At 41.5% G+C, this 14,140-nt stretch overlaps 1 protein-coding gene across 2 annotated transcripts in view; it reads left to right on the forward strand.

Annotated features, from left to right (window-relative positions):
- Nucleotides 1-14,140, forward strand: part of COL5A1 (collagen type V alpha 1 chain) — a 168,660-nt gene that overhangs the window by 50,040 nt on the left and 104,480 nt on the right. For both annotated transcript variants that reach the window (XM_073640747.1, XM_073640748.1), the window contains exons 3-4: nt 2,397-2,610; nt 3,992-4,154. In XM_073640747.1, coding sequence (XP_073496848.1) covers nt 2,397-2,610; nt 3,992-4,154 — 377 coding nt within the window. The remainder of the gene's footprint in view (nt 1-2,396; nt 2,611-3,991; nt 4,155-14,140) is intronic.

The following is a 14,140-nucleotide window of genomic DNA, read 5'->3' on the forward strand; positions in this document are numbered from 1 at the left end:
GAATTGGTCGGGAATAGTTTACCTAAGACATTGGTAGAGCATTGAGTGAGCATTGAGTTTGTAGGACACTGTTTACTTTCACACTTTGGTGATAACTGATATTTCAGTTTTTCTTTTTTAATAAATTTTCAAACATTTCTACATTTCTGTTTTTTTTTCAGTCAAGATGGGGTGCAGAATGTACTTTAATGAGAAAAAAATGAACGGCTGCAATGAAACAAAGAGTGAAAAATTTAAAGGGGTCTGAATACTTTCCGTACCCGTAGTATGTGAAAAACATGATTCTCCACCTTCTTCTATTTAACAGTCTGTGAAAAACAGACAGCACTTGGGCAGCATCCAAGTGCAGTCCGATTTTTTTCATGGACCTGTAGGCTTGCAATGCTAAGTTTGATCCAATACTCAGATCAATATCTGACAAGTTTTTTTGATTTTGCATGAATGACTCGGTACGAGGAAAAAAATCCCAGGCATGAGAACAGCCCCATAGACTATCATAGGAACAACTGCTATCCGTGTAAAACACTGATAGTACCTATACGCGAAAAACTGACGTCTGAATGAGCCCTAAAGGAAACTACAGTAAATAACAGCCTTGTGGCAGATGTAAGACGTTTTTCTGTTTTTTGCAAGTCAATTTTTTTTTTTAAAAATTTTGTTGTAACTCTCTTGTTTAAATCTGGAATGTATAGAGACATGGGGGCATCAGTGCAAACACCGACAAGTCTCAACCTCTGAAAGAATGAGCAGCAATGCTTTATCCTGATGGATGTCCTAGCTGGAGCTCTGTGACAGGGCAGCTGCTCATCCTCCGTGAGGTCACGGGCCTTACAGCCCTCCTCCTGAGATCAGTACAGCGCCATGGTGCAAGACAGGAACCCCCGGGCACATGTAATGATAGAATCAGGGTTAACCCCAAAGGAGGCACCTGGGATTCAGATACTCCTTGAACATTGCAGCCTACATGTTATATACTGCAAGTGACTAGTTACGGTACTTCCAAACATCTGCTGAGAGTTGGTGAACGTGAGTTATTGAATAACATTACATTCCTCCGAGTTGAAAAACGTCCCCAGCAAGTTATCCCTTATCCCATTAATAGGTGATGACTTCTAAAGATGTGAATAACCCTATCATCTGCAGAAATCACTACAAAAAGCAAAATTAAACTTTTCAGATTTTTTTATATCATTTTTTAAAAGTATTGTTGTAATGTATTATTTTTTTTTACATTGGGCCTTATTTATTACATTCTGCCTACGGACACTTCTCCAGCGGGGCACTTTTCTCCACATACTCAGCCAGTGATGGCCCTTGTGGTTTCGCCGTGTCTGTAATCATGGAGCTGTGCACATTCCATTTCCATGATGATGGGAAACATATGATTGGTGTCATTCTGCTTTTTCTCAAACCCACGAAACTCCAGGCAAAAATGTGCAATGTAAGCATTATTTAATAAAAAAAAGAATCAAAGACTAAAAAAATTCAACATTAGCTGGTGGTCTGGGCAGTGAGCAGTCCTCAGATATCTGCTATGCATTATAAGGCAGCACCATGGCCTCTGGAGCAGCACTGGTGTCCTGCACAGCCGGGGCAGTGCATGCAGTTTGTACCTTTCCTCCTGGTTTGTATGAAATTCCTCCAGTCACTTTCTGTAATAGATTAGATTTAATAGTAATGTAAGGTGGAGATTCATCTTTGCTGGTCAGTCTGGTTTATACTGCACGGTTGCCCTATACTCACATTTATATGCAGCAGATTTTTACCACGAGACGGTCACCAGAAGATCAAGGCTTTTAGAATGGAATGTAAAAATATCTATAGAGGTGACCTACTGAAAAGATCTGGAATTTCTGCAATTCCTAAGAGGCGACACACTCGACACAAGGCCCTTCTTTGGAGAGTGTTATCTGCCACATAACCTCCTCAAGAAGCTCATTCTGTAAGGAGAGGATATCTTACAGAACATATTCAGAGGACTTAAGACCAGAGACCTAACTAGGATTCCATGAAGATGAATAAGCGACCCATAAAGGGCATGTGGTAACCCAAATTCTAAGAAAAGGGCTCCAAGCTCATTGGGAGTATTTGACCTTATCCTAAATGAAGCTGAGATTAGACAAGTGCGTCCTTGGGAAGAGACTACCATATCTGTACCCTATCAGGTCAAGCATACATACTGTAGGAGGGTGAATTTAGGAGAAAAGAGGAAGGTTGTATAGACATGGGTGTTATCTCTAGAGGAGGAGAGATCTAGCACCTGTTCGGCCTTTCCTATCCAACCAGGTACGAAATTTTGTACAGAAACCAGACTCTCGTGATGTTTGCCTGATCATCAGCTGCAGAGCATCAGTGACTGATACTGAATAATCTGTTAATTTCCCCCCCACACACAGATACCCCATTTCCAGAAGACTTTTCCATTTTGATAACTGTGAAACCCAAAAAGGGAAGCCAGTCTTTTCTGATGTCCATTTACAATGAGCAAGGCATCCAGCAGATTGGAGTGGAGCTGGGGAGGTCACCTGTCTTCCTGTTCGAAGATCACTTGGGAAAACCGGGCCCCGAGGACTACCCTCTGTTTAGTGGCATTAACCTTTCTGATGGCAAGTGAGTAACATCCAATGTTGTTTCTTCCTGGTGTCTAATGGCAGCTGCACATTTTCTGTAAAGAGTAAACTGAATCTCCTTTTTTAATTTATGTGGAGATTTTCCGGGGTGACGGCCGCTATTTTATTGCTAGCACAGAAAATGTTCTTATCCGCAGGCATCCTCCTCCAATAGTATATTAGTCTCATTAGCGCTGACAGCACTTAATATGTGGCATCATTAGCAGATAGGATTACATCTGACTGTGGCCGGTGACGGGTCCTCGTCCTCCACGGCAATTACACCTCACCTCCCTGTGTACTCATCTTCTAGTTTTGCATTTGTTTTCAGTAGAAGAGATATTCCTGAGATGTTTGATGTACTTTATGGGATATATGGCCTAGAAAGGGCAAAGCGATTTTCAATATCAGTCATCATTAAACTGACCAGGATATTGGCAAAATGACGGTGTGTTCTGCAAAGTTCAGTTCTCCCCTATAGTGTTCAGTGCCCTCATTATAGAAGTAAGGAGCATTTATATCTTGAAGAAAGTGATTTACAGAGGTGTTTTTTTCTTATACCACAGACAATTAGATGTCTTATCCACTCCCCTTTAATTGATTAACCCATGAGTATCTATAGAATTGTATAACAATCTCAGATAAGCTCTGGAAAGGTAATGTTTTCTCATTATAGTTATTGAGAATTCCCTAATTAATAATGTCTTACCCAAACTAATTTCAGTGCAACCGAATACAGCCTGTGAGTGACAGCGCCGGATTTTTGCAGACCTGGAGAATGTGGATGGACATTATGTTCACATATACAATGAATCTACATGCAAACACCTATCTTGTTACAGCCTATATTATACTTTAGTGCTCAATTTTGTATGTAGCGGAAACGGTCAGCAGGGTTGAGGACAGACACAACCTAACAGCTTAAAGGGTCTGTCCAACGTCGCTCTCTTCTGCCTCGCAGGGGAGCAGTGCCATTACAACCTTCACTTACCTGCCCAGATGACTGCATGATACCTGGTGATTGTGAATGCATCTCTTAAACCATGTGGGGTTGTATCTTCATCAGCACCCCTCACCTCTGTATTGGAAGCGGACCACCCCGCTAACCGAGCTCCTATAAGACAGGATGAAGATTAGCGTTTTCTACATTAAATTATTGTTCACTGATGTTGCTCATATGCCAGGCAGAGAATTCTGGGAGATAACAGCTTGCAGAATAGCGAGTGCAGCTTTGAAGTATAATACAGTATGAAGTAATGTGTTTATAAAGTGACCCTTCTGTTGGAGATGAAACTGAAGAATAAAAATAGATATTTTTTCTCAGTTTGTTTTTTCTGATTTTTGCTTTTTTATTGACTTTGCACTTTCTTCCCATAATGCAGGTGGCATCGGATAGCAATCAGCGTCCACAAGAAGCAGGTGACATTGGTTCTGGATTGTAAGAAGAGGATGCAGAGGCCTCTCGGCCGCAGCGTGCACTCCATCATTGATACCAATGGCATTGTTGTCTTTGGAACCAGAATTTTAGATGAAGAAGTCTTTGAGGTAAGCTGCTCTGACACATCGTGTTTCCTTCTCTCTGAGCCTGATGGATTTTCCAGTATGTTGACGATGTGCTTTAAACAAGCTGACTTTGGCTGAGCGAATGACTTGAACATATCCGACTGGAGGGAAAATGTAAATTCCATACTTGTGTTGGAAACATGTACCAGGTCTTCCAAGGAGCTGGAGACTGTTCAGAATATACAATTTAAGCCAGAAAACCTGCGTACAACTGTGAACTCAGATGTCGAGAAGAGAGGGGGCACAAACTTATATTTCTGTATACGTCTCCTGTTCTGTGCTCTTTTTTAGCACACATTTTATATTCTCATATCACGCCTCTGTGTTATATAATACCAGGTCCATTAACTTGTTAGCATAAACTATAGGAGAACTGTGCAGCAACTCTGAGAAATGCCCCTTGACTCTCCAACACCATGAGACCATAGCTTTTAGGATCATTGTTCACATAAGATGTTATGTGATTTGTAATGTGCACATATTTACAGTATATCAGACATGAACACAAAGATGTGCAGAAAGTGTAGCGATTGTGTGTGGATTTCCATATTAAGAGATCTCTTACGTTACAGACAGTATCTCTGCCCGTCAGAGTCCTCGGTCTCCTTCCTAGTAAGAAAGTGTTTGCCGCTGATGAATAGATAATTAAGTCACTGATGGGCAGAAACGGAAAGATTGAGCAAAAAAGGAAAGATCACATGCAACCCTTTAAGGCACACTCCCTAGGACATGCCTCCCCTTTATGTATGTCCCCCACCGATAGGACTGGACTGCACCACCTTCATTCTCTGGATCAGTGGGGTCCCAGATAATGGATCATAAAGTGATGGCATTTGACAAGGATACTACACCCTGTTGTTTTGTATGAGTTCCATGTAACACCCTTCTGCGATTTGTATATGTGAATTGCGAGTTACAATGTGAATTCATATTTTGCACTGATTTAGATTTTTCTAGTTCAGAGCTGCTTATTCAGTGTCTCCACTGAGCATTTGGTGTAGATTTGTTTTCTGCGATGTGAGCAGTTCTTGTACAGTTATCTGATGTAGGGTGGTGGTGGACATATTTTCTACATTGTCTGATGACAAGTTAGGTGACAGTCTCCAATAATTAGCAGAATTATGAATACGGCTCTGCAGTATAATGCAAGCTCTACCTGAGATTTAGTACAAAATTGGGTATAATTCATGAAGGCTGCAAGTTTTGCCACTGTACAATCAAATAGTGGCGTCTGTTTCCAATGAACTTGTAAAATGTATGGGGCCAGTAGATAATTTGAGTGTTTTTCCACGACGTTGTGCATTTATTGAATGAGTTCACTTAATGAAAGACCGAAAGCTGTAAACCTATAATCAGAGAACTAAGCAGGCAGGCAAACACCCAACCGATGAGCAAAAATGCTTGTTTCTTTGTGTGTAATGATTTTTATGCAGGTTTAAAAATAATCATTCACAACCAAAAAGAAAAGACTCCCCCGCCACTGCCGATCCGAATCTCAAGACCGCACTCGGCAGCTCGTATGAGAAATGTAAAGATCTAACTGCGATATTGCCTGATATCTTGGAAAGATGACGGAGCTCAGCCCAGACAGCAGTACAGAATGTCACAGTCCAAAAAGACATTCGTCATGAATCCAATTTCATTTCTTCAGCATAAACAGGTTAAAAAGTGAGAGGATTGGTGGCCCCAAGTAACCAATGCTGTTTCTTGTGCACGCACGCTCTCCACGGCCTCCCAGGCATGCTGTGTTCACCCATACTCTCACTTTTAAACCTGCTGACGCTGAAGAAGTGAAATCAGATTTTATGTCGCGTTTCACTGTTGAGCATGTTTTTGGACTGTTAAAAATAACCGTAATCGGCAGCACATTGTCTTATGTAAATAGATGTGCTGTTGATAACATGATAGACATTTAACGGCCACGATCATACAATACATTCACAAAGTTAGTCACTGCTTCATGCAGATTATTATTTCTACATAAGAGGACCGTTTTCTTCCAAGGGGAACATACACATTAAAATAGAAATAAAAATGCATATAACATCCTAGTGCTATATTTTTGGCCTCTGACATCTGCTCATTTTGCAGGTTTGGCCACCATGCATTCTGGATGCTACTCTTTCTATGTCTTACGTGGGGGATTAGTCTGCTCTGTGAGTCTCTTGGACACTAACGAGACGTCTATTTCTGGTGCAGATCGCTGCAGCCAATGTGACCTTTGTCGTTTTTAATACCGATATTACAGTTTATCCATTGTTTGGAAATTTGGCTTGATACTTGCTCGCAGGTCTTCTCTTAAAAGGGTTTTATGTATAAGCCGAGGGTGTTGAGCCTCCAAGTAACATTTTAAGTGAGTAAGAGCTTCAGGTAATGCTACAACTGTGTAACATGGCGCAGGATGATGGAAAATCTCCCTGCGTGCCAGCACCTTTCAGACACCAGTAAGATCTCCGTATTCCTGGTTTTCATCTAAGGGGGGAAAAAAATTGACACAGCCAAAAATTTTGTTGACATTAGACTCTGCATCCGTCTCGCAGAACAAGCCTACGAGCGCTGGTTTCCTTCCATGTGCTATCGTCTTTAACCCTTTAGTATGCTCCTCGAGTTTTCGCGTTACAAAAAAATCCTGCAAATATTGGCAGCGTTATGTGCAATGTAATATGCAGGCTACACAGCCTGCAGTGCTTTCTCTTTATTTCCCTACATTGTTCAGCCAAATATACCTGGCTGCAATCCGTGCGTCTGGGCTCTGACTCGGGCTCCCCGCAGCTTGGGCAGCATGAATCAGGTGGCAGGTTTCCGTTAACCTTTTTAATGGTAGTAGCAATAGGAAGACATTTATCCACATGACATATGGCTGGTTACAGCAGACAGTTAGTTCTGGGCTTTTCTGTTCAGTGATATTTATTCCCTTTGTGAAAAGCAGAAAAGACTTCCCAATAATTCCTCTAGGGAGGAAGGAGAATGTAAATGACTCACACAGCAAATATCCCTGAGTCCCAGTTCATGCTCTTTTATATATAGTCAGACAGTGTTGTCTCATGGCATAAACCTTTGATTGCTGTGTAATTTGCTGACATAAGTGCAGTTTTCAGTAGAACACCATGAATCAAGAAGAAACACCGGCATGAATGTGTTGCACCGATGCATTTCTAAGGGTCTTTAATAGCACGTTCAGACAGTTCAGATCAGCACGGCGCTCACTGCATGTTTGAAATAAACGTGTTTCACTTTGCAGGAGCTCGTACCCTAAATCTGAGGCATAAAATGTTGGGAACATGTTTCTTTGCTCTTGCTTTATTTTTTTTCTCGATGGTCCGGGCTCTATGCCAAGACCCAGAGGAAAATCCTGCGGCCGATGTAGACTTCCCCAGTGCACAGGTGGAATTCTGACTCCATGATTCGCACATGATTAGCAGCCGTAATATATTTTCCCTCTTAGTAACTGTATCCCTCACCTGGGATTCTACTCCGTGCAATTCCTGATGACGCCGCTGGGAATGTTAATTGTGCTCTGTCATTTCCTCCTCTTTGAAAAATATGAACCTTACATGGTCGCTGTACTAACAGACAACCTCATAATTTAGATAATTTTGCAACATTTTATTTATATTTACAGGCTAGGAAGTTATAAATGTACTCTTGTCTATTTCTCTTTCTATTGTGAACAGATTTCTTCCCTAGTTTATTTCTTACTCCCCCATCCCCGTATTCCCTTCCCTATTATAGTTTATTTTTTCCTTGTCTTCCTTCTTCCCCTTACCGCTTTTTTTTGCTTGAATTTATAACGCTTATTTCTGCTTTTTTTAAGCTAGCATTATGGGGTTTTTCTGTTTTTAACCCTTTCTTTTTTGTTATTTCCCTAATATTTTAAAAAAGTTTTTTTTAATAAACATTAATGGAAAAAAAACAACAACATGTCTTATATGGACAATAATATGATAAATGGACAAAATTGCCGACGAATAGGTATCTCACATCTGTTTCACTTGCTGTCCACTGCTTGATGCCGGGTGTAATCCGTTACAGGAAAGGGTCAGATCTTTGTCTCTCTACAGCACACATGTCAAACTCTGACCCGCATTCCAAATCTGGCCTGCAAGGTGAGTATATTTGGCCTGCGATGCCAGTCAGGGCCATTATTCTGTATGGAGGACTATGTGGGGCCATTATACTGCATGGAGCACTATATGGGGTCATTATTCTGTATGGAGGACTATGTGGGCCATTATACAGTATGGAGGACTATGTAGGGCCCATTATTCTGTATGGAGGACTATGTGGGGCCCCTTATTCTGTATGGAGGACTATGTGGGGCCCATTATACTGTATGGAGGACTATGTGGGGCCATTATACTGCATGGAGCACTATGTGGGGCCATTATACTGCATGGAGCACTATGTGGGGCCATTATACTGTATGGAGGACTATGTGGGGCCATTATACTGCATGGAGCACTATGTGGGGCCATTATACTGCATGGAGCACTATGTGGGGCCATTATACTGCATGGAGCACTATATGGGGCCATTATTCTGTATGGAGGACTATGTGGGGCCATTATACTGCATGGAGCACTATGTGGGGCCATTATACAGTATGGAGGACTATGTAGGGCCCATTATTCTGTATGGAGGACTATGTGAGGCCCATTATTCTGTATGGAGGACTATGTGGGGCCCATTATACTGTATGGAGGACTATGTGGGGCCATTATACTGCATGGAGCACTATGTGGGGCCATTATACTGCATGGAACACTATGTGGGGCCATTATACTGCATGGAGCACTATATGGGGCCATTATTCTGTATGGAGGACTATGTGGGGCCATTATACTGCATGGAGCACTATGTGGGGCCATTATACTGCATGGAGCACTATGTGGGGCCATTATACTGCATGGAGCACTATGTGGGGCCATTATACTGCATGGAGCACTATGTGGGGCCCATTATACTGCATGTAGCACTATGTGGGGCCATTATACTGTATGGAGGACTACGTGGGGCCATTATACTGTATGGAGGACTACGTGGGGCCATTATGCTGTATGGAGGACTACGTGGGGCCACTATACTGTATGGAGCACTATGTGGGGCTATTATACTATATGGAGGACTATGTGGGGTCATTATGCTACATGAAGCACTATGTGTGGCTATTATAATGTATGGAGGTTGGCCCTCGATGTTGTCCAAGTTTTTATTTTGGCCCTCTGTGTATTTTGAGTTTGACATCCCTGGTCTACAGGAAGTGTGGGTGGACAAGCAAGCCATTGGAAATTTACAGGAGCAATGCATGATGAGAAGAAAAGTAAGTTCCAGTACCTAAAGTGCTGGGAGAATTCTTTTTCAGTGGAAATTTTACAGGCGTGGATAGTTAACTAGCTTTTATAGCCATTTTCTGGTACTCGGCCAACAGATGTTGCTGTCAGAATGCTGATGGTAAGGAACTGTCCACTGCGTTTTTGTCCACCTATATCCAAGATGGGCATTGCAATGGCATAAGGTGGAGGAGTAAGTCTGAACTACGCCTGGACAGGAAAGGCACAGGAGGTATTTACCACTGTATTCCCCAAGTCACTGCAGCTGCCATTTTGGATACAGGAGGATCTGAACACAGCTCTACGCAGATGGAGGCAGCGTGAGAAAAACTGGAGGGCACCAGGTAGGGTGACTATACATGAGAAATATATAGACATTTTGCAGTGAGAGTAGAGAATTGCTTTCTTCCAAGAAATCATCAATTGTAGGACTAAGCTGCCATTGCAGTGAATGTCATTGACATGGTCCTGAAGCTGTTGGTGGGCGATTCATTCATGGTCTTACTGGAGTATGACACTGAAGATGGGGCACCCAGCAGTCTTGCCTTGTGGATCCTGTTCTAGTACATTCTGCATTTGTCTTTTTAACATTATTTTTATTGTCCTGTGTTAGCAATTTCCTCTCTGTCAGTAATGTGTGAGAGCGTATTACCATACTTACCAGTTACTGTCTTCTGATGTTTCCAACACCGCTCCAGCATCACTACATTTGTGACCTGCCGGCTCACATAGCGACTTCTGTGTGGACTGGAGGTGACTTTCTCAATACAAGTCTTGGAGACTCAGAATGAGGCTTTCATAGACATTTAGGGTAGAGGTGCACACGACTGTTTTCTCTCCATCCGAGAAAAACGTTCCAATTATTCTGGTCAGACTCTGATCAGAGTACCATCAGTTTTTCTCGGACGTAGAGGAAAGAAAAAAAAACAAAATGTTTTTCCACCCTTTCCATTCTGGTAGTCTGTGAAAATAGGACCGCACTCTGATGACAAATGAGTGCAGTCTGATGTTTTTCACGGACCCATAGACTTGCATTGACAATTTTGCTCCGACACTTGTATCAAAAACAGACATGTGCACAGCCCCATAGAATATCATGCTATCTGTGAAAACCACAGGTAGCACTCGTACAATAAAATTGGACGTGTGCACGAGCCCTAAGAAAAAGAATGAATAGTTTTCAGAGTGAGTTGGGAAGAAAGAGCTACGGTCACGTGGTGCAGGAGGGAACCGGAGCAGCGCTGCAAACGGCAGAAGACGGCAACCTCTAAGTACGGTAATACACTCTCTACACATACGTTACTCATTACTAACGGAGGGGACAGTAATAAAAAACACATGCCAGAATGCTCCTTTAACATCAGATCTTTATTCTAGCCTTGCTGAGTCCATTTACTTATTGGCACCATTGGCAAGAAGTTATCATGTTCCAATGTAGGAAACTTTTGATTCCCTGTCACTCCAGAACTTACTGATAATGTATATAACTAAGATAAGTTAGCTCATTTACTTTTTATTATATTAGAGATGTCGAACTAGAAGCTCAGACCTCCTGTAAGTCATTAATTTAGAGGTTTCTAACGACCTGTCTGCTGAGCTCAGGTTCTACATCTTCTCCTTGATTCATTTTTAGATATTTTCTAGCCAAGTCAGTTTTTCCACAGTTATTCTTTGTAGCTGCAGAGTTTCCTTACATGAGCCATATAATATTGTCTTTTTCTTGGAAGCTATTATGACGCAGCCTGGTTACAGCAGACAATATAAAGCGCTGACTTGTGGCAGTGTCTTTTGTCATTCCACATAATGTGTCATTTGTCTGTTGTGCTGCTTGGGACCTCAAGATATGTTCTTGGCATTTTTCAGTGGAGGTTTTACAGGCGTGGATACTGAACGAGCTTTTATTGCCGATTCCTGGTAGTCGGCCAACAGATGTACTGGATTAAGAAATGCTGTATTTATTGTTTATAATGTATAGATTGTAGCCCATCACATCTCATGCATCATGAGTATTTCTGGCATTACACAGGCTCCTATGCATGTGGGTGCACTGTGATGCTAAGTGTCCATTGGGTGTTTCCTAGCAGTAAAGTATCCAAGGTTCTCAATAGTGATGAGCGCAAGTGCTCGTTACTCAAGGCTGCCTAGAGTGCTCGGGTTTGCATCGAGTATCACGGTTTCTTGAGTGATATGTTCGAGTCCCCCTGCCCGCATGTTTCACGGCTGTTAGACAGCCACAAAACATGTGGGGATTGCCTGACAAACACACGCAATCCCTGCATGTTTTGTGGCTGTTTAACAGTCGCGAAACATGCTGCCGCAGGGACTAGAACATGTCACTCAAGCACCTGCGATACTCTGTGCAAGCCCGAGCACCATAGGCAAACTCGAGTAACAAGCACTTGCGCTCATCAATAGTTCTCAACCATAAATGGACCACAACCCCTCACAAGAATAATTACTATAATACTGCACTTATGTACAAGAATATTACTACTATAATACTGCAGCCTATGTACAAGAATATAACTACTATAATACTGCTCCCTATGTACAAGAATATAACTACTATAATACTGCCCCTATGTACAAGAATACAACTATTATAATACTGCCCCTATGTACAAGAATATAACTACTATAATACTGCCCCTATATACAAGAATATAACTACTATAATACTGCTCCTATGTACAAGAATATAACTACTATAATACTGCCCCCTATGTACAATAATATAACTACTATAATACTGCCCCTACATACAAGAATATAACTACTATAATACTGCTCCTATGTCCAAGAATATAACTTCTATAATACTGCTCCCTATGTACAATAATATAACTACTATAATACTGCCCCCTATGTACCAGAATATAACTACTATAATACTACCCCCTATGTACAAGAATATAACTACTATAATACTGCCCCTATGTACAAGAATATAACTACTATAATACTGCCCACTATGTACAAGAATATAACTACTATAATACTGCTCCTACGTACTAGAATATAACACCTATAATACTGCCTCCTATGTACAAGAATATAACTACTATAATACTGCCTCCTATGTACAAGAATATAACTACTATAATACTGCTCCTATGTACAAGAATATAACTAGTATAATACTTCACATAAACATGAGGGAAAAGGGGAAACAGGAGAGTCAGCTCACCAGATCCATGTTGTAAAGAACCTGTGTAAGTCTTCGCACGGAGCCGCCCAGGACCAGGTGCACTTAGCAGACAGCAGGAAAACGAGATCTCCAGTGAAGAATCCAAAAAGTAAAACTTCAGTATTTATTTGATCATGATAGAACAGTAGCGGTTCCTCCAGTGGTCTCCAACCAATGCGTTTCGACTAAGCCTTACTCATGATTTAGCGGAGTAAGGCTTAGCCGAAACGCGTTGGTTGGAGACCACTGGAGGAACCGCTACTGTTCTATGATGATCAAATAAATACTGAAGTTTTACTTATTTAATTCTTTACTGGAGATGTCTTGTTTTCCTGCTGTCTATTATAATACTTCTCCCTATGTAGAAGAATATAACTACTATATTACTGCCCCCCTTGTATAAGAAGATGGCTGATTTTAGATGGCAGCAGATGTCACAGTTTCCATAGTGTGCACATTCCTCATACTCTCAGCTTTATGATAAAGGGCATAACCCCCACATCCCCAAAACCCCCAGTCCCGTCCTTTCCTGGTTTGTTTAATGGAAAAAGTAGCCTAGGCTTCTGGCTTGTTGCCATTGTGGGGGCTTGGATGAACAGCAGCTCAAGGAGGCTCCGCTCATGAAATTAATGTCTGCGTGGGAAGTTAAAGTTGGAAGAATAGTAGAAACATTGTCATCTGATTCTCTACTATACAAATAATCAGTCAATTACAAATCAGAATAAATTTCAAAGTTTTTGATCAGAATTCTGCTGATTGGCATTCGCCCCGGTGGGTTTAACAACCTTTTTTTTTTTCTTTTCAACATGGCTCAGTACAGAAAAATGTCAAAACAAGTGCAAGTATTTTAATTTAATTTGTTTTGGCCGATGGGAACCTGGGAAGAAGGCTGGGATTTTTTTTCGCTCTGGTGATGGAATCCAGACACAAAACAGACTAAGTTTTGAAGAGTTAGATTACATTAATAACTAATAGTTTAGCTCGATGGGAGGCTTAGTTCTCCCTGGAGGAATGTTCCACCCTCACGTTTCGTACTCCACATTAGTCACTGTGTACATAATTCTGGGACAGCGCCAGCATAGGTTCATAGAAAGTCGATGTGAACGTAGATATTTGCGTTCAGATGTCACTCTCAACCATTCTTAGCATAGTCCTGCTTTAAACCCTAGAAAGGTTTTTCTAATTATCATTAATCAAATTGACTCAGCAAAATACAATCCCTTCTCCCTTCCTGAGGTGGTCTAGCTACCGCTTGTTTATTGCCCCCAGCAGTCCTTTTCCCTGCAATCTTGGGTCTTTATAGAGGAGAAGAGTAATCTGACCATTGGACCTCGTCCTTTTTATACCAGCTTGCAATGCCCTGTTATAAAGGTTAATGGTAGTGCTGGTGCCTCCATTTCTCTGAGGCCATAATCAGGCTCAGAACCTTCTTCTATAGTAGACACTTTTTG

The sequence above is a fragment of the Phyllobates terribilis genome, unplaced genomic scaffold, assembly GCF_046119375.1.
Source record: "Phyllobates terribilis strain yellow unplaced genomic scaffold, ASM4611937v1 Scaffold_7__3_contigs__length_470593459, whole genome shotgun sequence".
NCBI lineage: Eukaryota > Metazoa > Chordata > Amphibia > Anura > Dendrobatidae > Phyllobates > Phyllobates terribilis.